Genomic DNA, 26,603 nt, shown 5'->3' with positions numbered 1-26,603 from the left:
AAATAGGGGTATTCTATGAATTTTGAAACGCGCAGGGGTATTTGGTGTATTATTGCAAACCTCAGGGGCATTTCATGAAAAAACCATTGTTTATAAGCTTTACTTTTAAATTAGTTCCATTTACTTCTTTTTAGTTATTTATCTACTTTTAAGCAACTTGAGATTTTGTTTATGTGAATTACTTTAAATCAGTTCCATTTACTTTAAAATTAGTTCCATTTACTTTTCAGAGTTAATTATCTACTTTTGTTAATTATGCTCAGCAGTAAATTCATTGAGCTTTTTCCATAATTTTTACATTTGGCATCTTTTAATATCATTAAGATGGTGTTTTGACCAAACCAGGCCAAACAGATAAAGTGACTAATTTGTGCAAGAGTAAACTAAATCTCTCTAAAAGTAAACTAAATCTCTGTAAAAGTAAACAAAATGATAATGGAACTTTGGTTGTAATTTTTTTCTTAAATATTAAGCCGAAACCTATTAGCTCAAATGGGAGAGCAATGTGCCATTGCACATGGATGTAGGTTCAACTCCTACATAGGTTGGTGATTCACACGCGTAAAAAAACTCAAAAGTGGATAATAAACTCAAAAGTAAATTAAAAATACTCAAAAGTAAATTAAAAGTACTCAGAAGTAAATAAGAAAATAAGTAATCAGCAGATTGGTAGTTTTTTGAGAAATGAAATCAGTACTTTTTCCGTTGGTATGTTTAGTGTTGCAGAAAATTTTGAGGGTCTGCAGGCCTATTGCAAGCGCTCCAGTGCTCGTTGAGATAGTTTTTGTCCAGTTCAGCAAAAGTAAACAATATACTCAAAAGTAAATAAAGGAAACTGAAAAGTAAAAAATATAGAACCTACGTGGGATTCGAACCCACATCTTTTGTGCTTTTGCACAATGCTCTACCAATTGAGCTAGTAGGTTTTATGATTAGATTCAATGCATCACATCCATTCCCTGAAGCCAATCAACTCATTTGTTACATTGTTCATCAAAATTATTCATAAAGTAAATAAAAAGAACTTAAAAGTAAATCGAAAGAACTCAAAAGTAAATCTCAAAATTAAGCATATGTGTACTTAAAACTCAAATGTAAATAATAATAACTCATAAGTAGATTAAAAAATCTCAAAAGTAAATAGAAATTTTCTAAATGTATTTACCAACAGTGTCCCAAGAAGATTTGAAAAACTTACTGGAATAGCCAGCAAGCTTTAGGCGCCTTTGAATCCTCAACGTCAAAAACTGTCTTCTTTACATCCTCACTTTCATATATAAAGCCTGTTTTAATCTAGGTTTAAAGTATGCCCAGCAGCAGGGACCTAAGGTCAAAGTAAAGGTTCTCACAGAACATACTCAGGGTAGAATCGTCACTGGTATAGTGGTCTTGAGTCTCTTGACATCAATACTAGCCTAAATGAAAGTCTGAGACTTCCTTCTTTGGTTACAGCTGCATCTGTATTCAGTTTGTAGTGTTAAGTAGAGAGTTCACCCGAACAACATCAATATCAACTTGGTTTGACATACACCAAATTGTCCAAAAGCAAACTTAATATCTTTAATAGTAAACTCAATACCTCCAAAAGTAAACAAAATAATAATTAAACATTCTGCATCAAGTCTACAACAACTAGCTAGCTACTGCCAACAGATCAGTACGCAGCTGCCTAGGTGATAAGAACAAAGGTTGCATCTGATCAGAACAAAAGGTTGAATCTGTTCAGTTTCTGTTTCAGGAAGCTGAGTTAGTGGGTTGGAATTGTAGGATGAGTTTCATATTTTGCGCATTTGCACAACGCTCTTATCCAACACACAAAGATAAACCCACGTGGGATTCGAACCCACATCTTTTGCGCTTTTGCACAATGCTCTTCCAATTGAGCTAGTAGGTTATTATCTGAACATAGATTCGGGATAACTAGAATACAATCACATATATGTTGTATGCAGTCTTGTGATGGTTTAAAGGATGTGATGCTTTTTTGCTTAGAAGTAGGAAGGACAGGAGGATGATGTAGTGCTAAATTAGTAGGTTGGGTCAGTTGGAAAAAGTCTGAACTGTTGGCAATGCCAAAGTTGATTTATTGGGAAAATCTATCACGGACTTACTGGTTTGATGCTTGTTTATGGTGTTGAGATTTGAGGAGTAAAAATGTAGGTAACATAGGCAATAAGAATAACAAAGAAGTAATATGAGATTAAAGTAAAGGTTTTCACATTAAAAGTAAATAAAATAATACAAAAAGTAAAAAAAACTTAATTATATGCAATAAAGCCATTGCTACGTGTCTATGTTATTGTGTACTCTCATTGCTATCTGATAATAAGTAGCGTAAATTGACAGTCGAAGTAAAGAAGAAAAAAAGACAAAAGTAGTTAAGAAACTCCAACAGAGTCCACAAAACCAACCCATCATTCAGGAACCTCTCTTAGCATAACAGACTATGTATCGACCTGCTACAAAATTCAACCTTGTACAGTTGACTTCAGATTCGAACATCCTGCATCAGGTCTACGGCAACTAGCTACTGCCAAAGTGCAAACATACCTGCACAACCAACAGATCTGAACGTGGGTGCCTGGCTGGTCAGAACAAAGGCTGCCTCTAACAGAACTAAACCCTCGTTTGCAAACAAGACTGCTACAGCATATAGAAGAACATAAATATATCCACCATACCAGCCCCACTACAGCCTCAAATACTCACTACATCTTCAAGGATTGCCACTTAATACATCTAAATATAAACAACTTTGGATATAAAACTGAAAATCCACTATTAATGGCTCTAGCACCTCTAAGTTAGTCTACCATACTATTTATTAGATTAGTACTATATACTGGTGAGGTAGGAAGGATGGGGATCAGGCGGGTGAGTATGACTATATCCATAGTTCCACTCTCATCCCACTACCAAAGATGGGTAGAAAATTGAAATATAGGTATGCATTCACCTTTTTTTCCCACCTATGATCCCTATTTGTAGTCATTAAACACAATAGACTACAGAGTCTGATGGACTCTTCAATTTACAGTGTATCCATGTATCTCTCAAAACTGAACATGGCTCCAAGTCAAGACGTTAGACACTGCAGTTAGGCCGCCAAAATCAGACAAAAATTACAGATGACAACCTATGTCAATTTTGTAATAAAACAGACATAGTGTCTACTCAAAAATAACCTGATCAAACACTTTAACAATTGAACAGTTTACAGGCAATTACAACTCACCTGCATATTTCAGGTAATTCTTCGGGATCAAGATGGCCAGAATTTGCAATATTAACAGCCAAAATGTCCCTCCAATTGGCAGCCTGTGATTTATAAAGGTTATAATTTCTTATATACAACAGCATAAATCAAACTTGTAGAGCTGGGAGCATCCATCTGTTATACTTCTCCTAATACCATGGTTTCCCCTAATCCTCCCTTTTTTTTAATGTCAGATCTTCATTGGCTCTAGAGTGGTTCTAAGATAACTCAATTATTGCTCTGACAAATATACATTCGATTTGAATAATACAAAAGTTAATCAATAGAAAACACTAATTTAACGGAATTAAATAAACAAACACTGATTCAAAACCCTAATTTGTAAAATCAGTCGAAAATAGCAACAGAACAAGATAAGGAACATGAATAAGGGAACAAAAAATTATTCGAAAACCTAATTGAATACAAATCAAGTACGTGAACATAAAAATTGAAGAACAACAACAAAATAATCAGCAAAATCGAAGAACAACTGCATACTAATTGAATGAAGGGAGAAAAATTAAAATAGAAAAAACTGAAACAAAATCCAAAAAATCAATTACGTACCTGACAAATTAATTGGAAAAGAGTTGCAATTTTTTTTCGAAGATATTTGCAAGGACAACGAGAATGTTGAAGAAGATGAAGCCCGATAGTAGAGAGGATTTGCAAGAGGAGAGAGAAAACTGAATGAAGAGAGAGAAAGAATTATGGATTCTCTATTGTGTGGGGAGGAGGTCGTTCAGCAATGCAATATTACCAGATTGCCCTTACTTTTTTGATTTGTTCGGGTGAGATGTGGATCGTTAGATTGATTTGATCGACGGCTGAGATTAGTTCTCAGTTCTCATCTTAAGGGGTGGTTCTCACCAGATCATGATTCTATATATATATATATATATATATATATATATATAATTTGGTGTTTATTAATTTGAAGCACTTAGTTCCACTAGAAAACAAATTATACAAAATGTAAGATGATTTATCTGAAAATTTACTTAGCATGATATATGACATAGTGTGTCTGTGTAGTTGACGAGCGACATAGTGTGTTTGTGTAGCTGACGAGCTTGATGGATATTTTTCACTTTATGCTATACATGTATTTTGTCAAATATTGAGCTCAAGAAAAATCTAAAAATTTAACTATTCAATGTAGCAATCGGAGCGGGCCACACACTAGTTAGAGATAAAATAAAATGATATTGCATTTGTCAAACGTGAGAAGTAGAAGCTCGTCATTATAGAACGGAAAAAGTAGCTACTAGTGTCTATACGTACGCGATCAGTGAAGTATTGGTCCGGTTGTTAAGACTAAGGTATGTGAGCGTGAATGTGTAGGATAACACTTAAGTGGCTTTCCTGTGAGACTGTCTCGTGATTGACTATGAGACCAATTTTAATGTGTTGTCCAGCGCGTGTTGATGTCAGCATGACGTCATTTTTATTTACTTCTAAAAATTAAATTTTGTTACAAAAAATTAATATAGAACATAACTAAAAGTAATACTCGTAGAAGGTAATTAATCCCAAAACAAAATAATTACAATACAATACAATACAAATAGTTGCACCTATGAGCTGAATAGTTATCTAAATTAGTTATGATATACTTCCTCCGTCTTTTAATACTCGCAACGTTTGGACTTTTGCCACTATTCATATAATCTACTTTGACTATTCGTAGTGTTTTTTGTATAAGATAAAACATAGTCATGTGGGATCTTGTTAGATTCGTCTCAATGTGTATTTTCAAAATATCAACTTTTTATAATTTTTGCATAAAGAGAATTTAAGATATAAATTATCAAAGTTGTGCATTGACATGCGTGAAACTAACAAACGTTGCGAGTATTAAAAGACGGAGGAAGTATAACACAAGTAGGAAAAAATACTACGTATAATACAAATAGTTGCACTTATGAGCCGAATAATTAAATTGTTATATAAGTTAGTGAAAGCAAAATACAAATAGTTGCACTTGTGAGATAATAGTTAAGTTCTTATATAAATTAGTTAAAATATACATAATTACACTTATGAGCTGAATAGTTAAACTGAGTATTACATAAATTAGTTATAGTATAATACAAATTTCACTTTAATTATGGGCCGAATAATTGTGTTCTTTTATAAATTAATTAAAGTACAATACAAATAGTTGAACTTACAAGCTAAATAGTTAAATTCTTATATCGATTAGTTAAAATATAATATAAATAGTTACAAATATGAGCATAATAGTTAAATTATTACATAGATGAGTTTTAGTGTAATATAAATAGTTGCACTCATAAGCCGAATCGTGCCACACTCGGCCGAGAAATAAATTAACGTCAACATTAGTCATACGACCCTCTTTCTTAAACACTTGCCGACTTATTTTTTTTTGGTTCTACTACGAGGAGTTCTCACCGCCTTTGGCGAGTGGACTATTCTCCCGCAGGAGATTGTATGGGTACCTCGATGGACAACATCCCTCCCAGTTGAAGTTTTTTCCATATCCAAGGCTCGAACCCGAGACTTTGGTTAAGGAGCAACAGGCTCTTAACCGCTCATGCCAACTTCAATTAGTACTTGCACACTTAATTAGTTTAGGAATGAAATGTTTAAATTAAAAATGTTTAACTTTCCATAATTATTTTTTTATTTCAAATTGTAAATTGTAAATTTATAATGATAAAAAAGAAAAACCAAAAGCCAAGAGTTTGTTTGAATCTCCCCTTTTAAAATCAATACCTAGTATTTAAAAAACATAACCATCTCCATTTCAAGGACACATAAGTAACATCATTTTGAAGACATGTGGCAGACACGTAAGCATTAACATTTTGAAAACACGTGGCCTTCAATCCTCCCTTTCAGCTTCTATAACCTCCAAATTTAATTCAATTTAATTCAATGAATTAATAAATTAATTTCTTCAATTCCTAATCTTCTCCTCTTCTCCCTCCACCCTCCCTTCCAATGTAACTGAAATGAGTTTGTCATTAACTCATAACATTCCTTACAAATTCAACATCCCTTATAAGTACCTCACTTTCAGATACTCACTTGGATTGCAATTTTCATCCCAAACTATTAAGGTACAATTGAACGTTGTCGACTGCCTCAAGATCTCTGATGACTTTAATTTCTATATCTTTCACTCTATTTTAAGTTGAATTCCATTTATATGTATATATGAGCAGTTGATAGTTGATAATTATTATTGAAATCAATGTGCATAATTCAACAATAAGATATTCTATCAAAGGATTGGATTATAAGGTGAAAATGGACCATGTTAAACAAGGGGGTGATGAGAGACTATTTAAAAATTTTGGAAAATGGTTTCAGTTATGAGAGACTATTTTCTACAATTTTAGACAACAAAATTATTGATCCATCTTAGATGAAACCATTTTTTTGCGGGTTTAAATTAGCATTCTCTTTGTAAATATATGCATTCGTGTAGATTGCCGTTATTTTTTCTTTTAAGCATTATAATAGCAGCTTGTGCAATTGTATGTAACTTATCATTTGTTTGAAAAATTGTAGTTTCTCCCTCAAAAAAATAGTTTCAAGTTTCAAGTAAGTAAAAGCCCGTGCGAAAAACGGGCCCAAAAGCTAGTTTATGTGAATAAAGACTCAAACCTAACGAAGAATATGAGTAACAAGCTACAGTGAGTTCAAGATATCTTTTAGATCATGACAAGTGTCAATGAGTCTTTAAAGGAGAGGGCAATGACAATAAGAGGTTTGTCAAGAGATTTGTGTTGCATTTTAGATGCTTGTAGATAAACCTCACTATTTGTTGAAATTTTGCCATGTATGCAAAATATTTTAATTTTCTTTTAATTTTCGTCTTGTTTTAAATGAGATGAATGATATTGTGTCCCACATATAAACCTTTGTATAGGTTTGTATATTGTTGGTAGAGGGTTCATTACAATCAAGGTTTGTAAAATGATGATGTGGCATGGAAACAAACCTCATTGAATTTTATTCTATTGATATTGCCCTATTGAGGGTTAGGGTCTGTTTAGTTCACCTTATTTCAGGACCTTATTACTTATTTCGGATTTAATCAGATCAGACCAGATCAGTTCAGATCAGAAAAAATAAGTTCAGATCAGACCATATTATATTATTATTATTATTATTATTATTATTATTATTATTATTATTATTATTATTATTATTATTATTATTATTGGTATATATTTATATCATTGTTATTATTACTATAATTTTATTACTATTATTGATTTAATAAAAAAGAATGTTGTTGTTGATGCAATTTAAATCTATTATATAAGGCATAAAAAAACATTAACAAAACATTCAAATTCATCATGTCCAAATTAAAACCATTAAGTCCAGATCAGAAACGATATGATCAGATCATGACCATATTAGAACTGATTTTTACAGAACATAACCATTATATATCCAGACCAGAACCGGTATGATCACATAATATCCAGATCATAACTGATATGTACAGATCATATCCAGATCATGTTTAGATTTGCAAAGATCTTGTCTAGATCAGAACCGATCCTTACCAATCATGTTCGATCCTTACAAAACCAATATGTTCAGATCAGAACCAATTTGTACAGATAAATGTCCAGATCAAAATCAATATGTCTAGATTAGAACTGGTCTAGATATCGATCCTGTACAGATTATGTTCAGATCAGAATTGATCTGCATAGATCATGTCTAGATCTGAACTGGTCTGTAACGAACTAACGATCATGAACTGATCTGTACGCATCATGTCCAGATCAGAACTGATATGTACAGATCATGTCTAGATCAGGAATGTGTTAGGTTATGATACATATGACAATTCATAAATCATGCGGAAAAACCATAAAGCCAGGAAAACATATTATTTACACATAATCATTTAGCATAGTTTAGATGCATACACTTTGTTGCGTGCCTTCCATAGCTGCGCCCGAACCGAACAAGAACAAGTCTTTAGGTCTCCAAGTGTCGTCCCTCCGTAGATAGTCCACAGCACGTCCGGATCCGCCTTAAGCTTGACCAACTAGGATCGCCCTTAAGGTACTTAGAATTTTCGGCTAGTATAGGCAATTGTATGACTGAATTTTTGCTCTCAAAAATCACTTTGAATACTTGAATACTCTCTACAAATTAATGACCCTAGGCCTTTATTTATAGAGGTATGGAAAGGGAATCGTAATCCTATTAGGATACGAATTAATTAAACTAGAATCCTAATAGAATTCTTATTTAATTAATTCATCCTTTTAGGTTTAGGAATTTAATCATTAGTCGAAACCTGATGGCTTTAGGATTCGTATAGCACACCAACACACACACGCACGCACAGCAGCCCACGAGGGGCGCCATGCGCGCGCGCCCAGCCCGCGAGCTCGCAGCCCATTGCTGCGAGGCCCACACGCTGCCGCAGCGTTGGCGCGCGCTGGGCCTGCCTTGCGGTGGGCCTGGCGCAGCCTTGGCTGGTGCGTTGTGGCGCGCTGGCTTGCTGGGCGATGGCCCGGCTTCGTGCTGGGCCTTCGTCTGGCAGGCCTCGTCCGATGCTAATTCGTACGATACGCTTCCGATTAATTTCCCGATTCCGGAATTCATTTCCGATACGAACAATATTTAATATTTCCGATTCCGGAATTAATTTCCGTTTCGAACAAATATTTAATATTTCCGTTTCCGGAATTATTTTCCGATTCCGATAATATTTCCGATTCTGACAATATTTCCGTTTCCGGCAATATTTCCGATTCCGACAATATTTCCATTTCCGATAATATTTTCCGATACGTACCATGTTTCCGTTTCCGGCAACATCTACGGCTTGGATAATATTTATATTTCCGATACGATCCATATTTCCGTTTCCGGCAATATCATCATTTCCGGAGCATTCATTTCTTGCCTGACGATCTCAGCTCCCACTGAAACCAAGATCCGTCGATTCCGAATATCCATAGATGGAGTATTTAATGCCATTAAATACTTGATCCGTTTACGTACTATTTGTGTGACCCTACGGGTTCAGTCAAGAGTAAGTTGTGGATTAATATCATTAATTCCACTTGAACTGAAGCGGCCTCTAGCTAGGCATTCAGCTCACTTGATCTCACTGAATTATTAACTTGTTAATTAATACTGAACCGCATTTATTAGACTTAACATTGAATGCATACTTGGACCAAGGGCATTATTTCCTTCAGACTGATCTATACAAATCATGTCCAGATCAAAACTGATCTGTACAGATCATGTCTAGATCAGAACTGATTTGTACAGATCGTGTCCAGATCAAAACAGATCTGTACAGATCCTATCCAGATCAGAACTGACCTGTACAAATCATGTCCAGATCAAAATCGATCTATATAGATCATGTCCATATCATAATTGATATACAAAGATCATGTCCAGATCAGAACCGATCTGTCCAGATCAGAACTCATACGTGTAGATCAGAACCCATATATTCAGATCGATCTATCTAGATTATGTCTAAATCTGTATTGATTTGTCAAGATTAAGTCCATATCAAAACCCATATATAGGGATGGAAATGGGTGGGATTTGGATCGGGTGGAGCATCACCCGCATCCATCCGCTCCACCCGGTCCATCCGTCACCCGCTTTACTCATCACCCGCATTCCATCCATCCATCACCCATAGGTGAACCGGGTGGATCGAGTGATATTCGGGTGAAAGTGGTAAACCATTAAAAAATAACCACCTAATGATATGCATAATAATTAGCCAAAAGAAAAGAAAAATTATATGCCTACATTCATCTCCGAAACATATAATTATTTCTTATTACCCATAACTTAAACTGAAAAAAATAAAACAAGCACTAACTTTAATAAGTAATGGATTTATCAACAAGTTTTATGTTTAAATATAAATATAAATAATATATTTAAAATAAACGGGTGATGGATCGGGTGGTAAACGGGTGATGGACCGGGTGATGGATAAAAAAACATCACCCGTATCCATCACCCGCTTCACCCATCACCCGCTTTTCATCCATTTAATTCGAGTTTTCATCTGTTTAATTATAGCGGGTGACCGAGTTCATGGATCATCCACTGGATATTTCCATCCCTACCCATATATCTAGATCATGTCCAAATTTGAATCGATCTATTTAGATCAAAGCCGATCTGTCGAGATTATGCCCAAATCAAAACTTGTCTGTACAGATCATGTTCAGATCAAAACTTCTCTGTATAGGTCATGTCCATATTAGAACCGATCTGTCCAGATCATATCCAGATCAGAACCAAATTTGTACATATCATCCCCAAATCAGAGCCGATCTGTACATATCATATCCAAATCAGAACTGATATGTCTAGATCATAACCCCTCTATCTAGATCATGTCTAGGTTTATCTAATATAAGGAATAGTTAAATCACGAGCAAAGTCAAATAAATAATACAATATTATAAATTTGTGTAACGTTTATTTTACACGTAAGTCGTTTAATATTAATAAATGTAGATTTTTGTTTAAACTTAATTTTGAAAAATCAAATCAGATCAGATAAGACCAGACCAGACCAGATTAGATAAGATAAGATAAGACCAGACTAAAAAATATGTTCAGATCAGAAAAAATAAGTTCAGATCACATCAGATCAGATCAGACCAGACCAGATCAGATCAGGTCAGGAGAAATAAGGTGAACTAGGCGGGGCCTTAGTTGGTTATATGATTATTAGACGGGATAATTCAAAATGAGCCAAAAAAGCTAAATATATTTGTAGGGGTTGACATCCCTGGGCGCATGACATGTTTTTTTGTTGGGTAGAAACAAAACAAATAAAAAACACACCTTTATTTAAAAGAATATTTGGCAAATACAACCTACTAAAGTTTCATATTTGTCAAATACAACCTCAAATTTCTAATTTTGTCAATTATAAATTTACAAAGTTAAACTTATACATCAATTTTTAATTACAACCCGAAGTCATTTTCCGTCAAAAACAACCGGAAAATGATGTCAAAATGTTATTTTAAAAAAAACAATCTACCCATGATGCCTTGATCAAAAGAGTACGGTATGATGATAATTCTATAAAAATATTAAATTTAAAAATAAGAACTAAAACAAAATAAATCGAAAATTATTTCTTTTAATAAGCGTTGTGTAATTGTTTTTATTAATTACTTTATGACATCATCTCTGGTTATTTTGCCGAAAAATGAATTCGGGTTGTAATTTAAAATAAATGTATAAATTTAAGGTTGTAAATGATAAAATTAGAAGTTTGAGGTTGTAATTGACAAATATAAACTTTATTAGGTTGTATTTTACAAATTTTCCTTACTTATAAATAATGTACCATTATAATGAAAAAAATGTGCTAAGCCATGAGAAAGTGCTTAGAGAACCATCACCACTCTAGGCGAGTCGGGATATCGAGAGTGGTCGCTATGAGCAACGACTTACGACACAACTGGGTCGCCACGGGCACGGGCTAGAACCAAACCTTTGATAGTTTGATAATTTACGGGGCTTACTATTTACCGCCCCACATTACTCAAAACCGCCCTAATATTTTACCTATATAACCCTCTTTATTTACCCCTTTATTTTTAACATTTACCATTACCATTTTTAACATTAACATTTACCATTACCATCACTGCCGGAGCACCACCGCCGGACCACCTCTGCCGGAGCGCCGCCACCGGAGCACCATCGCCGCCACCGGAGCACCACCGCCGCCGCCGGAGCACCACCTCCTGCCGGAGCACCACCACCGGTGAAACAACTTTTACATGGTCGAGACTAACGGAGTAAATTCAAATTCACAAGAGGTATTTTTTTTTTCCGGAAAAAAATTTAATGGACTTATGCAATTCTAGCTCCGACCATGGTACAGACTTATAAGTCTGTACCATGGTACAGACTTATGCAATTCTAGCTCCAACTATGGGACAGACTTATGCAATTCTAGCTCCAACCATGGACGGAGCTAAAACTTCATAAGTCTATACCATGGATGGAACTAGAAATTCATAAGCCCGTTAAATTTTAAGTTTTTTATTTGTTGTTTAATTTGGTTAAATTTTTCCGAAAAAAACATTAGTGACTTATGCATTTTAAGTTTGTACCATGGTACAGACTTATGAATTTTAAGCTCGTACCATGGCTGGGGCTTACAATGCATAAGTCTACACCATGGTGTGGGCTTACGATACATAAGTCTGTTAATTCACATGATTTTTTTTAAAATTTGTGTACTTAAAACAATTCATAAACTTATGCAATTCTAGCTCCGACCATGGTACAGACTTATGCATTTTAAGTTTGTACCATGGGACAGACTTATGTGTTTTAAGCTCATACCATGGCAGGAGCTTAAACTGCATAAGTCTACACCATGGTTGAGCTTAAAATGCATAAGTCCCTACCATGGCATAAACTTAAACTGCATAAGTTTGTGTCATAAAAATAAAATTAGTATTTTTCTTATATATTGATTATAAGAATTACTTTGTTTAAAGTTTTTTTTTTTTTTAAATGGGCAGGTTCCGTTACTAGATTTTGGAAGCGATGGTATTAATTATAATCCAAAATTCGTAACTTCTGAAATATTTTCGAGTGATGATGCTGCTGTTGAGTGGGCTAGAAACATTGCTATTAGCAATGGTTTTAAGCTTGTGAAGTCCTCATAGAAACGAGGAGAATTGTACTTGAGATGTAACCGCGGTGAAAGAAATAGAGGCAAAGGAAGAAATTTGGAAACTGCGGAACGACCAAACACGAAAACTCAAGCATGTGGTTGCAAGTTTTTGATTAAGGTGGCACCATGCAAAGATGGTGAAGGTTGGAATATTGTTTTGGGTCCTGAACAATATGGTATTCACAACCATGAATTAATTACATATCGAGAGGGCAATCGGCAGATGAGCGGCCTTAGTCTAGGCGCAAAGCAACTTGTTCGTGATATGTCTTCCGCTCAAGCAAGGCCAAATGTCATATTGGCGGCTGTCCAAGAACAATTCCCTGAGGAGAACCCCAATAGAAGACACATCTACAATTTTAGAGATCGGATGAGGAGGAATGATGCAGAAGGAAGAGATAGTATAAGTCAATTTCTTCATCTTGCTAAAGAGAGTGATTACTTGCACTACATTAGGGAGGAGGCTCATGTCGTGACACACGCATTCATGGCACACCCTACATCGGTGAAATTGTTACGCACATATCCATGGGTCATTGGCATGGATTCTACGTACAAGACGAATATATACAAGATGCCATTCCTTGAAATTTGTGGGGTTACACCGTGTAACAAGAATTTTCTCATTGCATATGCATTCATGAAGGACGAGACTGCTGAAAGCTACGGGTGGGTGTTAGATAAACTAAGGTTGTTGCTTGGTAATGAGGTACATCCAACAGCAATTGTGACAGATCGTGAGTTAGGTCTTATGAGACCTATTCGCGAAATCTTTCCTCGCTCCAAACACTTACTTTGTTCGTGGCATATCAACAAGGATGTAGAGGCGGCTGTGGGAAATATATGTGGAAATAAAATCATGGGTGAGAGATTCAAGAATGGAAAATGGAAGAGAATAATGGAGGCTCCAACTAGTGTTGAGTATGATCTAGCTGTGTTGAACATGCAGGATTCCTGGCGGGCTTTTCCTAAGGTAATTGAGTATTTGAATGGTACATGGTTACCCCATGCGGAAAAATTTGTCTTAGCATGGACAAATAATGTGCTTCACTTTGGCAACATCAACAATTGTAGAGTAGAGAGTGCACATTCGATGATGAAGAATTGGTTGTCATGTGCTAATGGGTCTTTTGACACCGTGTGGGGGAAGGTCAATGCAACGATCAACTCACAACTCACAGAGATTAGAAACACCCTTGAGGCGTCGATGCGTACTCATGGTCAGATGTCGACCCGACTTCCGTTCCAGCATTTGAGTGGCCATGCGTCCCACTACTGTTTAAACCTTTTGGTGAAGGAGGAAACACGGATGAAGGCGTTAAGTCATGAGGTTCATGTACGTTGTGGATGTGCGTATAGGACTACACATGGTCTTCCTTGTGCGTGCCAGATTTTCGATGCAATTCACTCAGGCACATATTTCGCTCGGCAACAGATTCATTCATTTTGGAGGACACTTAAGATCAATGATGGAGATCACATAATTGAGTTGGCCGACATAGATCCCTGCGCACAGGATACTCAGTTTTTCCAGTCTCTTGTCGATGAAGTGTCTTCTAGCGATCCTGCAGTGATACGCCACATGTCCCGAATGATGCATAACTATCTACACCCAGATCAGGCCGGTTACATTCAACCCGAACCTAATATGTCAACAAGAGGTAGGCCAAATACTCGTCTGCAGATGGTCCTCAAAGGGACATATCGGAGTTTCGCTACCTAGACAGAATCCCGGGAATTATTGTGGATTTTGTAGAAGATTGGATCGATGTAATGGGTGATGGAAATTGTGGTTTTCGTTGTCTTGCTGATTTTTTCCTAGGTGATCAAGATAAATATGTGGAGGCGAGGAAGATAATTGCGAATGAGGTAGGGGCCAATAGATGGAAGTATCAACATATTCACCATGGTGGTGTCGACGAAGCTATGAGACGTATCAAATGGCCCGGAGGGCATTGCACATCAGATCATTATATGGAAGTGATGGAAGACTTGTTCCCTATTGCTCAATTCTGGAACTGTGCGGTGATTTTGTTAGGAGTGCAAGGCGGTTCCTTGTATCCATGTATGACAATTTTGCCTTGGGATGCTGAGTGCAACGTGACACAACCTAGCAGAGAAATTTTTATTCTCCATCTAATAGAGTATAACTATTTCATTCGATTGGATCTTTCACCTGGTTGTCCTATTCCTCCTTTAGCCGACTTGTGGTTTATGGTTCGAGAGCCAAGTGTCATTGGTTGGGAGCAAATATTTCAACATCGGATAGCAGAATGGCAGCGTTTGGAGACTTTGGTGTAATTGAAGACATTGTACTTTTATTGAGTGTTATATCATCAACTCTTTTTCTTTTTTTAATTGCGTATATTGCTACGAATAATATCCAAATGAAATCAAAGTGTCTAAACATGAATCAAAGCCCACACACAATATATAAAAGTCCAAATGAAAAAAAAAACATAAACGAATAATATCTAAGTGTCTAAACATGAAATCAAAGTCCACATAAGAAAAAGTAACTACACATAATCCAAATGAAAATAACATAATCGAACATCTAAAAGTCCAAATAAGAAAAAGTAACTAAACATGAAATACATCATTTAGCAAACATGTTCCAATCATAGATGATCTGCTCAACATCATCCACAGCTGCTCTAGACTCCTCAGACGGCATGACGTCTCTAGCATCCAACAAAGGCTGTATAGCCCTAAATAGCCTCTCCACCCACTGCAATATCAAATAATATGTTAGTGCAATATCAAATAACATAAAAACTTTCCTATATATGTGTTCAAATACTTAAATAAATATAAAGACACTCACATATGGTGCATTTGTCCGATCCGGAAATGCACCTGCATGATCCACGTTAGCTACACCAGGATGCGAATACCGAACTAACCAAAGAAGGTAGTCAGAGGAACATGTGGATGGATCAAACTCCGCTATCTGAAACTCGGCTAAAAATAGCCTGAATCCTCTCGGGAACATCTGCCAAGCCGACTCAGTGGAGGCAATGGAAAAGCGAACCTCATACAAATGGCTCTCTATCGGCCTATATGCAAACTCTGGTGTCAAAATAGGGGATGGAATGACCTGGACATACCCTAACTGACGTAAAACACGGTCCGGCGTATATGGCTTAATAATATCACGATATCGAAGCCAACCACAAAATGTAGTCCTCGGAACAGTCGATGCAGGATCAGGACCGTAAGGCAACCAAGTCACCTATAGTTACAATATTAATTGAAAATCAAAATCATAAGTTATATTGCAATTAGTTGCAAACGTAATACATATGAAAATAAATTATTTACCTCTGCAGATGTCAACCGATCTATGGACCTACGAAAGGACTGTTCGAACTAAACTCTTGCCCTCATTTCTGATGCTCCACATGACGGCACGAGCTCTACCAGGCTCACATGTAAGTCGAGAAGTGTGTGGCCGAAAAGTAGGGAAATACTCATATATCCATGCTTGCAGAAGCGTCAAACATCCGGCGATGCCCTGAGCTCCACCGCGACTAGCCACTCCAAGCTGGTGATAAAGATAGCATAGGGTCGCGGAACCCCACGAATACTCAGCAATACTCTCTACACCACCATCCTTAAGCTCAAGTATGCTCGCTGGTCTCAGTCTACTACCACTCTTGTCAACAAACAATGATGTACCAAGCATCAACAACATCCAACCAACCACACTCGTCTCAACGGAGCGCTGACTATCACGACAATAATCGACTATGGAATCAATGGCAACACCTCCACCACGCCAGTGAGACTGAGACTTCATATCTTCCACACTAACTCCAAGTAGCTCAATCATATCAACCTTTAACTGCACGGAGTCACTTTGCGCAGAAATCAATCGCCCATCAACTGGAATGCGAAGGATATGCCATACATCATGCAACATAATAGTCATCTCCCCAAACGACATGTGAAAAGTGTTCGTGTCAGGCTGCCAACGTTCAACGAACGCAGAAATCAAAGGCATATCGATGTGTGCAAACATGCAATATGGTAGGTGGGCTAATCCAGTCGCATCTACGCGTCGCTTCAACTCCTGTGACTCCTCTGACTCTCTCCAGTAGTTAAGTGTCGAACAAGCCTGACTTCTATTTTGGCACAACAACACCTTTCGCTCTTCCCCATCCCAAATCTGTCGGGCGACATGCCCCCCAAAGCTAGGAATGACGCTTCCATCAACCGGGCCACCCGAGATATGAGACCTAACTATCCAAGACTCATTTGCCAATTGCTTCTGTCGTTTACTCATCCTCGCAGTGCTCGACTCAGATCTAACAAACTTCCCTCCTTCACCCTTCATAATCGAAACAACATCTGGTACAAAATCATCGTCACTAGCCACATCATCCCTAGCCACATTAACATCATCCCTAGCCTGTAACACCCCAACAATTCCCATTTTCTAAAATAACCTCTTTTTAAATATAACTGTAGGGAATTATCAAAGTATTATCGCCCGTGTGAAAACGTTACGGCTTATTCAGAATTTTGCAGCGGAAAACATAAAACTAACTTTTAGGTTCATAAATAATCTATTACATATTAGGTCCAAACCAATTAACTGAATTAAGGAAATACGAATAGTACGACAAATTTCAAATCCAAGTTAACAAATTAAATCACTTAATTAAACGAATAGAACTACAAGCTCTCTAATCCCGATCCCAATGATGCATCATCTTCAAACCTGTAGATGGGCGACGCTTATTGATCCTTAGAGACTGCTCACCAAAGATGGGTCATCACAGGATCAATAAGGCATAGCCATGATCAACACACACAAACAAAGCACGTAATCAGCAAAGCTGAGTACTACATACTAAAACAACAACAATCCTAGCATGATACTATCAAACCAACAACCCTATCATGATACTAATAAATATAAGTAAGGACAGACAAAACATAATAATTTGACGACTATACTTGACTAGACTAAGCTAGGCTTAATAACCATAATATTATTTTAGTTGAAATAGACAATGGACCGAGTTGACCATCCAGAAGTCTTCACTAAGGAAGACGAGGTACGGGCGCGACTCCGTAACCTCAGTGACCTGCGATATCGAGGAACGTTTAAATAAAAATAGGACACGGTGATCAATCCGGTCCCAGAAAAGGCCATGGGCTACCACCATGAACCCCAACTCCTGTTTGTCCGTCACTTCAGACGTGCACAGTCTAAAGCTATTGCTATTCGGTTTCACTTTACATGATTTACAAATTGAGATTCCGTTATGACTCAACCATTACATAAGACATACAATTCACATTTGTTCACAACTGTTTTTATCTTGGAATTAAGTAAGTGATCATAAAAGCATCAATCAAGACTCATTCCAATTTATCCAACCTTTCCTTTAACCATGAGCAACCCTGTATATGGGCATAAAGTTTCAACTTACTAAACAAGGTCCTCCGCCCTCATAAAGTAGTGAAAAGATAGAAAGGGAACAACAACCAATCGATCCAAACCAATCATATAGAATAATCTAGTGTTCCCAACCAACATGTTTGTATCAATCATCCATACTAACATGTTACAGTTCTCATAGTGCAAAATAAGTTCAATAAGTTTGTCCAACAGTATTAAACATGCACATTCAATATAACCCAGTTCGTCCATAATATCAACATAACCAAGTTCAACAACAAGATTCAACATGGTTTCAACAATTAGCACACATTCCAAGCACACAGGTATGTACGTACCTTGTGTAAACAAACTGATAGGCCACTTTAACACTTTCAAAAGTCGCCTAAAGAGAATTCTCCGCCTAAAACAACCAACAAATAATCCCAATAAATTCCTAATCATTGACAACCATAAGAAAGCATTCTAAATGCATCCTAAACATATTTAGAACTTTCCCCAATATCAAAACTTAAACATTTGATTTTCTAGAATCATGATTATTGAATTAGTGATTGAAATTCGTTGAAAACTTTTGCAAACATCGTACTTTAAATTTTCAGCAATATAATTTCATTTAAAAGCTTCACCATGGTCAATCTACGTTCCTAGTATCTCAACACAACCAATTCAATGATCCATACTCAACCCATCATGATTAATAATCATAAAAACCTTGAATTTCATACTTTAAATAATCAAAAATCAATATTTCAATGTAATTAGATAATCTGAAAATTAATAACTTTATTATAAAATCCATATAATCTCAAATTTATAATTTAAATCACAAAACCCATAACTTTAATTCAAGAAAACATAATTCAAGTTAATAAATTATGATTAAGCCCTAATCTTAATTTTAATTAATCAAAACTGAAAATTAATTCGTTTTTAATCTCAACATCAAATCTGAAAATCATATTTACCATAAAAATTATAAATTTAATTTAAGAACATAATCTAAATTAACAAACTTTAATTTAAAATAATTAGTTACTTAGGGTTTAAGAAAGTAACCAATTCAAGAAGGAGGAGAGAGAGTTGGCTGGCGGACAGAGGTGGCTTGCGGCAGGGCTGAGAGACGGCGGCACACGGTGGTGCTACTTGCGGTGGCTGCGCGAACGAGTGGTGGTCAGCCACAATCAGTTGAATACACAACCACAACAAAAGAATAAAAGAGAAAAGAGAAAGGGAGGAGGAAAGAGAACTACCGGCGAGCAGGGACAAGGCAGCGGCGGCGCAGGCTGGGTGGCGACGCGGGGGCTGCGCGAGCAAGGTGGTGGTGAGAGCTGGTGGTCAGCGACGTGGCTGTTGGCTCGGGCAACAAAGAACGAGTGAGAAAGAGAGTCACACAAAAAGGAGAACGGAAGAGAAAGAAAGAAGGAGAAGGGGATGAAGCGGTGGCTTACCGGCGAGGTGGTCTGGCGGCCTTGGTGGCGTGCTCGTGGTGGTCGGCGGCTGGGCAGAGGGAGGAAGAGGAAGCAGGAAAGGAGAGAGATGGGTTTTGCCCTTTTTGGTTTTTACGTGAAGTAGGAATAGAGGGGTTTGGTGTTTTGTGTTTTACATGGAGTAGAAGTATGGGGTTATGGGTTTATAATATTGGGCTTTATTCAATTGGGCTAGACTTAGGAATTTAGTTTTAGGATTCGAATCCAAAATCGGATAGGATCGTTTTCTAAATTTAATCGATTTTCGTAATTCGAATTCGTTTTAACGTAAAATTCGAAAATACATTTTGATTTCGTAAATCATTAAAGTATTCAAAATGAGATAAAATAATTATATTTTAATTACATATTCATTTCTAAAATCCGCAAATTGTACTTAAATATATTAAATATACGTAAAAAAATATAAACAATGTATAAAATTACGGGGGATTACATAGCCACATTAACATCCTCCCTAGCCACATTAACATCCTCATCCTCCAAAGCCAACTCGGCCTCCAGCTCCTGCTCAAAGCCATGATCCACATCCTCATCATCAAACGGACGAGAAGACTCACTCTCATGCACCGGTTGCATAACTCGTGCAACCTGCTTCTCTCTCCTAACTGAAGCATCAATACATCGATCTCGAGTATGTCGAGCACCAGAGTCAACATCGCTAGTGAGATACACGGAGGAAGATTCCCCAACTTTTTGCTATATATTTGAAAATCAATAATTAATTACCATCAAAATAATTTATAATCATGAGTATATTTTTTCTTATTCTCATAACAAGTATTTTTTTTATTAGCATCAATGGAGCCTAATAACACTATCAATTTTGAATATTATTTCACTATTCATAACAAATGCCTAATATTTAGTAAACTCAAACTTAGGTATTTTTTATTAATATGATTATTTTTAACATTTTTTCTACTATTTACGCTAGTTTTTTCAAGGTACAAGAGTGCTTATAGTAAAAAAAAAAAAAAACATTATTTCTACTATTTATGCTAGTTTTTTCATTTTTATTTCATTTAAATAAATTATTTAATATATATAGTCATCTTTTAAGATTATGTTTATAATTAATTAACAATACAAGTTTAAAACGTAATAATTATAATTAATAAACATAATAATTAAAATTAATTTTATAGTCAAGACCATGGGAAAAAAGGTGTCGATTTTATTTCTTAGAAAAAGTTGTAGACTTATGCATTTTAGGCTCCGTCCATGGAATGGACTTATGAAATTTAAGCTCGTTCCATGGCTTGAGCTTAATCTGCATAAGTCTAAACCATGGACGAAGCTAAAATCGCATAAGTCCATGACTATTTAATTTGTTAAAAAAAAAAAAAGAGACTTATGCATTTTAGGCTCCATCCATGGATGAGGCTTAATTTACATAAGTCTATACCGTGGAATAGGCTCAATTCGCATAAGTCTATGTTTCCTAAACCCAAATTCGATTTCTGTACGCACATCCACAACAACATTAACATTCAACAACAAAACTTCAAATTCAACAAACAAATTTAAAAAATAAACCACACAATTCAACCCAATGTGATTTGCACTTTGTCGTTAAAATCGAACTAATTGAACAAACAATAAACCACAAATATCATCCCAAAACAGAAAATTGAAAATCAAAAAACAACAGTACATCAATTCTAGCAAATTGCAATACATAAAAACCCAACAAATTCGCAGCATCTAATTGAACAAAAAACGCATCATCTAATTGAACAATAGGTTCACGAATCCAGAAAAAATCAGACTTACAATAGGTTCTAAAATCGACTTAAAATCAGACTTAAAATCAGACTTACAGGTTGTGCTTTGCTCTTCCTCGCCGGTATTTTAACTCCCTTCGCCGCCGGTTGCTTGGCTCTCGTCGCCGGTGGTTCTTTTCTTGGCTTCGCAGGATGGTTTCGACGACCCGTCATAAGATTCCGCCGGTGCTGCTGCTGCTAGATCCAAAGGAGAGTCGGACGTGAGCTACCGTCGTCGCTGGGTTGTTCAACAAGGTGGGGGTTGTTCGTCGGAAACTTGGCCGGAAACAACGACCTTGGTGGCTGGGACGTGCTGCTGCGAGAAGAAGATCGAGCAACAGGAAAGGGGAACGATGGACGACGGGTTGCAGCGAAGAAGATCGAGCAACAAGAAAGAAGATCGAGCAACAGGGAAGGGGAACGACGGACGACGGAGACGGTGGTGGTCGGCCGGCAAGAAGCGCCACTGGTTTTCCGACCACCTTACCAGCCAAAGGTGTTGCGGCCCCGCCCTCTGACTGCCGGCGTTGAGTGGTTTTACGTTTGTGGTGGTTGTGGGATTTTCTCTCTCCAAGATGGATGAGGTGAAAGTTGAAAATCAGATTTGGGAAGTTGAATTAAATAAGGGTATTAAGGATAAAAAGTGAGAAATATTAGGGCGGTTTTGAGTAATGTAGGGCGGCTTTTAGCGCTCCACTAATTTAACCCTCACACAAACTAACTACGGAATTAGGTAACAAAAACGGTTTGCAAAACCTAAGAATTGGACTACGAATAGAAATAGGATAAAACTAGCTTGGTTTGTCTTGTCTTCGGTTTGAAGCTCAAAAAAACAGAATAGCTGCGCAAAACTCACCCTCACCCTCATCTTCATCTTCGTCTACTGTTTGTGTTTCTCTCTCGAATTTTCTGATTTCTTCAATTTTCTCAAGGTTCTTTTCTTATTCTTTCTATAGTAACAATCCCTTTCAAGCTCTTCAATTTTTTCAACCAATGTTATATTATGTTCTTTCGATTTTTTGGTTTGATTCATTACTTTGGTGTTTCAATGATTTACGGTGTTTTTGGTTGATTTTGAGAGCTAATTCTTATGAAATCATGTATTAGTTTGGCTAATATGGAGCTTTTTTTGGTTGCTGATTAGGGTTATCAATTTTATTGTTGTTGACGAAGTTTAGCGATTCCCAAATTAGGGTTTCTGCATTGCGTACGCTTGATAAATATATACGTTAATGTTGAAGGTTTTTTTTTTTTTTTTTTTTTTTTTCGTGTATGATTTTGTGTCAACGACTCAATAATGATGAACATTTGATGAAAAAAAATATTAATCTTTTGGTTTGATTGAGAATATTCAATGGGAATATGAATATTTATGATTGTATATTGCTGTTTGCAGTTGTTGGGTTTTGAGGAAGAATCTGAGAAATTTTGGTGAGGTTGTAATTAAAAGGAGAAGAAACCGGATAACAGAGGGGAGTGGTAGCGAGTGGAATACGGTGATCAGGAGAATGGAGAGTGAGTTGGTGGAATTGTTTGAGGCCGCCAAGAAGGCGGCAGATGCAGCAGCAGCTGAAGACGTCAGCTCCACCAATGAGGAAAGTCTGTGCCTTGAAGCCTTGAAAGTGCTTAAGGATTTCCCTGTCAATTATCAGATTCTTGTTTCAACTCAGGTTTGTTCGAATTCTATTCTTTTTGTTCCTTCTGTTTCATTGATTTTTAGTAACAATATTATCTTTCATCAATTCATATATAGGGAGTATGTAGTTCCCAAGTGTTGTCAAAATTTGTACTCCCTTTTTCTCACTGACAATTATCCTGTTAGCATTTTTCTTGTAATCAATCGAGAATCCGAGCCTAATTCTTAATTAAGAACGTGTCAGCTTTGGGAACTTAACTTTAACATTAGACAACTAGAGAACAGACAAATTAACTTATTGGCTTATTGGGTAACCCGAAATTAGCTACTGGTTAACTTCTATTCTGTCTTGGTTTCTGATGCAAAGTTTCCAGTATTGGATGAAACATTGTCTTTTGAAGGGATTGTTTTAATGTTTTCTGTTTTCGGATAGTGAAGGAGAATAATGGGAGTCGCATAAAGCCAATCTATGAACTCCATGGCACTTTTGTAATTTTCTCATAATGTGAGTTTTGGAATTTAATTATCAGTTAGGATATGGTAACAGATAGATGTTGACTAATTATCTGAATTTTGAGCAGATAATTAGTGCCAGCGTAGGATAACCTAGATAGACAGTTGGTATACTAGAACAGCTATCTCTCAACAAATATTGTGGTCTGGTGCTTTTCAAGTTTCCATCTATGAATTGAATAATTCAGTAGAAGTCAGATTGAAATTGCATACTTTTTGTTGCAACATGTCATTTGGGAATGGTAGTTGATTGGGAAGAATGTGGATGGAGATCATTGTGAAAGGTCGTTGGACTCTCATCGGCACATCTTTCTTTGAAAACAAGGATGGATTTCCCGTTTCTTTCTTTTGTTAAAATCATGCTGAATAGTTGAGCTGATGGTCATGTTGGGTGGTTGTGCTGCAGAGTTGCTGCTAAATTGCGAAAAGTGCCTTTGTTATGTTTCATCAGATGTTTCACCAATTTCTTAGACTATGTTGGTATTAGTTTTATGGAGGGAGCAAAATAAAGGAAGGGGGTAGGGGGAGAAAGATTATATTGTATATTTTTTTAGGATAAACGTATTATAAGGAAATGGAAGGGACCATTGTCTACAAAATGTTTCTCATCAATTGGATTCCATAGTCCAGTCTGCTGTTTAGCTGCTTAACCGGAATTTTAAATTTACCAACTAAAGTTAAAACGCACAAGGAAGTCGAATGCCTTTAGATTCCTTAGTATGAATCTCATTTCCAACAAATACTAATCGAATCTTAAATTACCATCGAATCGGTTTAAATTTTCAAAAGCTGTAATTAATATCAAAATTAAAGGGGAAAAGTTAAGGGAGAAGAAGAAAGTGAGTGAAATGAGAGAGAAAATCAGCAGGTATCAGTTATGAAGTTATTTTGCAAGTTTAGAACTTGCTTGCAAAGCTTTCCATCTTAAGGATCTGAATTTGTATAATAGAGGCAGAAGACTTGAAATATTATCATAGTGTTCTGTCACCACTGTATATGCATGCAGCCTTCTCAAAATACAGCATATGTAGATTAGCTTGTCTATGAGCTGCATAAAGACTTCTTTGTTCGAATTTTACTTCACATTCAAAGTCGCTTTTAATATTTTATATTAGGGATATCTGTATCTTTTATTTTATTTTTGTAATTTGAACTGATCGAGTCGATGTGCACTTAATCATCAGGTTGGAAAGCGGCTACGGCATCTTACGAAACATCCTAGAAGGAAGATTCAGAGTTTTGCAGCTGATTTGATTGAGATATGGAAAAACATAATACTTCAGGAAACAGCACAGAAAAAAAATGGTGAAGTTGGTAATAATTCAGTGAAAGTTGTCCCTATAAATGCTGACAGCACCACCAAAGCAATTCCAGTCAAGGCTGAAAAGAGTACATGGGGAGGAAATGGGAAAGTCGAGAAAGTTGAAGAAGGTGTTTCACCCAGACCACGAAAGCTTGCTAAGACCGAACAAGGTCCTGTGGAAAGGAAGTTTGGAAATGGTAATGCAGTAAAGGCTGAAAGTTTGATTTCAGAGGAACCTGTAAAGGTTGAGAGAACAGCAAATCAAGTGAAACCGAGCTCCAGTGCAAATAAACCAGTTGCTAATGCTCCCCCGAAGTTGCCTTCAATGTTGAAGTCTGGTGATGCAACACGTGATAAGGTGCGAGAGCTTCTTTTAGAGGCTCTATCCAAAGTTTGTAACGAGGCACACGAAAGCATTAAAGGAGATGTTGATGCTTGTGACCCGGTTCGAGTGGCTGTATCGGTAGAGTCCGTTATGTTTGATAAGTGGGGCCGTTCCACTGGTGCTCACAAGTTTAAATACAGAAGCATTATGTTTAACATCAAGGATGACAAGAACCCAGATTTTCGCAGGAAAGTCCTTTTAGGGGATATAAAGCCTGAAAGGATTGTCAACTTGACACCTGAAGAAATGGCGAGTGAGCAAAGACGAATAGAGAACCAGAAGATTGAAAAAAAGGCACTATTTGAATGTGAGCGGATGGGTGCACCAAAGGCCACAACTGACCAGTTTAGATGTGGTAGATGTGGTCAGCGCAAGACCACATACCACCAGCTGCAAACTCGGAGTGCTGATGAACCTATGACAACTTTTGTAACTTGTGTTAACTGCAATAATCATTGGAAATTTTGCTGAGCTTAATTTCATGGGTAAAGGCTGGCATTGCCGAGCTGCTTGGCACATAGGAGGTGTTACAATGCTACCGCGTCAGACTTACCGACCTGGTTTTTGTTGCCTTCTCTTGTGCAAGTATTTTTGTGGCTCTTGTGCAGTTGCCTGTTTACAGTTCTGCTATTTCTTTTCTGGTATTTGAGGATGGAATCGACATGTTCTTCATTTTTATTTATTTATTTGTTCGTTAGCTGTATGTTAGTTATGTCTCTGATGAGTTTAGATGTGTTTGTAGGATATTATTATAAGTGTTGCTCTTCCATTTGTTCAAGAGATGTTACTTAATTGTCAGATCAGCTCTGGTTGAGCTGTAATTATTTGAACAATTACCTTGACATTGACGAAGTCTATATTTTTACTTCCATATGTTTACTCATGTCTGTGATACATCTTTTGTACAGTTTCTGACAATTTGCAGTAATTCCATCTTTGAGCACGAACTAGCTTTTAATCCTCCCTCAGAAAGGGGCTTGCTCTTATCTCGACCATCAGACATTCAGGCGGCGTCAACCATCCAGGTGCCCATGCTACCAGTAGTACAGAATGCCATATTTTGCTTTGTGAAACCTCAATGGTATATGGAAGATTTCAAACTTCAGCTCCGCTCAAACTAAGCAATTTT

At 36.7% G+C, this 26,603-nt stretch overlaps 3 protein-coding genes and 2 long non-coding RNA genes across 6 annotated transcripts; 2 read left to right on the top strand and 3 right to left on the bottom strand.

The window, feature by feature from the left end:
- Window positions 1-2,173: 2,173 nt before the first annotated feature.
- Window positions 2,174-3,992, bottom strand: LOC110788919 (uncharacterized). 2 transcript variants are annotated; one of them, XR_002533475.2, is made up of 3 exons: window positions 3,827-3,992; window positions 3,236-3,318; window positions 2,174-2,550 (listed from the first exon to the last, which is right to left on the bottom strand). It is a non-coding gene; the product is annotated as an uncharacterized lncRNA (long non-coding RNA). The 2 variants fall into 2 exon arrangements; XR_008931423.1 differs by lacking the exon at window positions 3,236-3,318.
- Window positions 3,993-14,741: 10,749 nt separating this feature from the next.
- LOC130469542 (uncharacterized) lies at window positions 14,742-15,269 on the top strand. Its single transcript, XM_056838891.1, has one exon. The coding sequence runs from the start codon at window positions 14,742-14,744 to the stop codon at window positions 15,267-15,269; it is 528 nt and encodes a 175-aa protein (XP_056694869.1).
- A 298-nt stretch (window positions 15,270-15,567) lies between these two features.
- LOC130469541 (protein MAIN-LIKE 1-like) lies at window positions 15,568-17,406 on the bottom strand. Its single transcript, XM_056838890.1, has 3 exons — window positions 16,333-17,406; window positions 15,796-16,203; window positions 15,568-15,699 (listed from the first exon to the last, which is right to left on the bottom strand). The coding sequence occupies exons 1-3, from the start codon at window positions 17,404-17,406 to the stop codon at window positions 15,568-15,570; spliced, it is 1,614 nt and encodes a 537-aa protein (XP_056694868.1).
- Window positions 17,407-18,106: 700 nt separating this feature from the next.
- Window positions 18,107-20,002, bottom strand: LOC130469922 (uncharacterized). Its single transcript, XR_008930100.1, has 4 exons — window positions 19,833-20,002; window positions 19,635-19,731; window positions 19,441-19,536; window positions 18,107-18,784 (listed from the first exon to the last, which is right to left on the bottom strand). It is a non-coding gene; the product is annotated as an uncharacterized lncRNA (long non-coding RNA).
- A 2,371-nt stretch (window positions 20,003-22,373) lies between these two features.
- On the top strand, window positions 22,374-26,345 carry LOC110788941 (transcription elongation factor TFIIS). The gene is made up of 3 exons (XM_021993578.2): window positions 22,374-22,569; window positions 23,034-23,307; window positions 24,971-26,345. The coding sequence occupies exons 2-3, from the start codon at window positions 23,146-23,148 to the stop codon at window positions 25,943-25,945; spliced, it is 1,137 nt and encodes a 378-aa protein (XP_021849270.1). The 5' UTR covers window positions 22,374-22,569; window positions 23,034-23,145; the 3' UTR covers window positions 25,946-26,345.
- The last annotated feature ends 258 nt before the right edge of the window (window positions 26,346-26,603 follow it).

Source organism: Spinacia oleracea, chromosome 3, assembly GCF_020520425.1.
Source record: "Spinacia oleracea cultivar Varoflay chromosome 3, BTI_SOV_V1, whole genome shotgun sequence".
Classification (NCBI taxonomy): Eukaryota; Viridiplantae; Streptophyta; class Magnoliopsida; order Caryophyllales; family Amaranthaceae; genus Spinacia; species Spinacia oleracea.
Note: the sequence above shows the minus strand (reverse complement) of the source record. Positions and strands in the feature narration are given on the sequence as shown.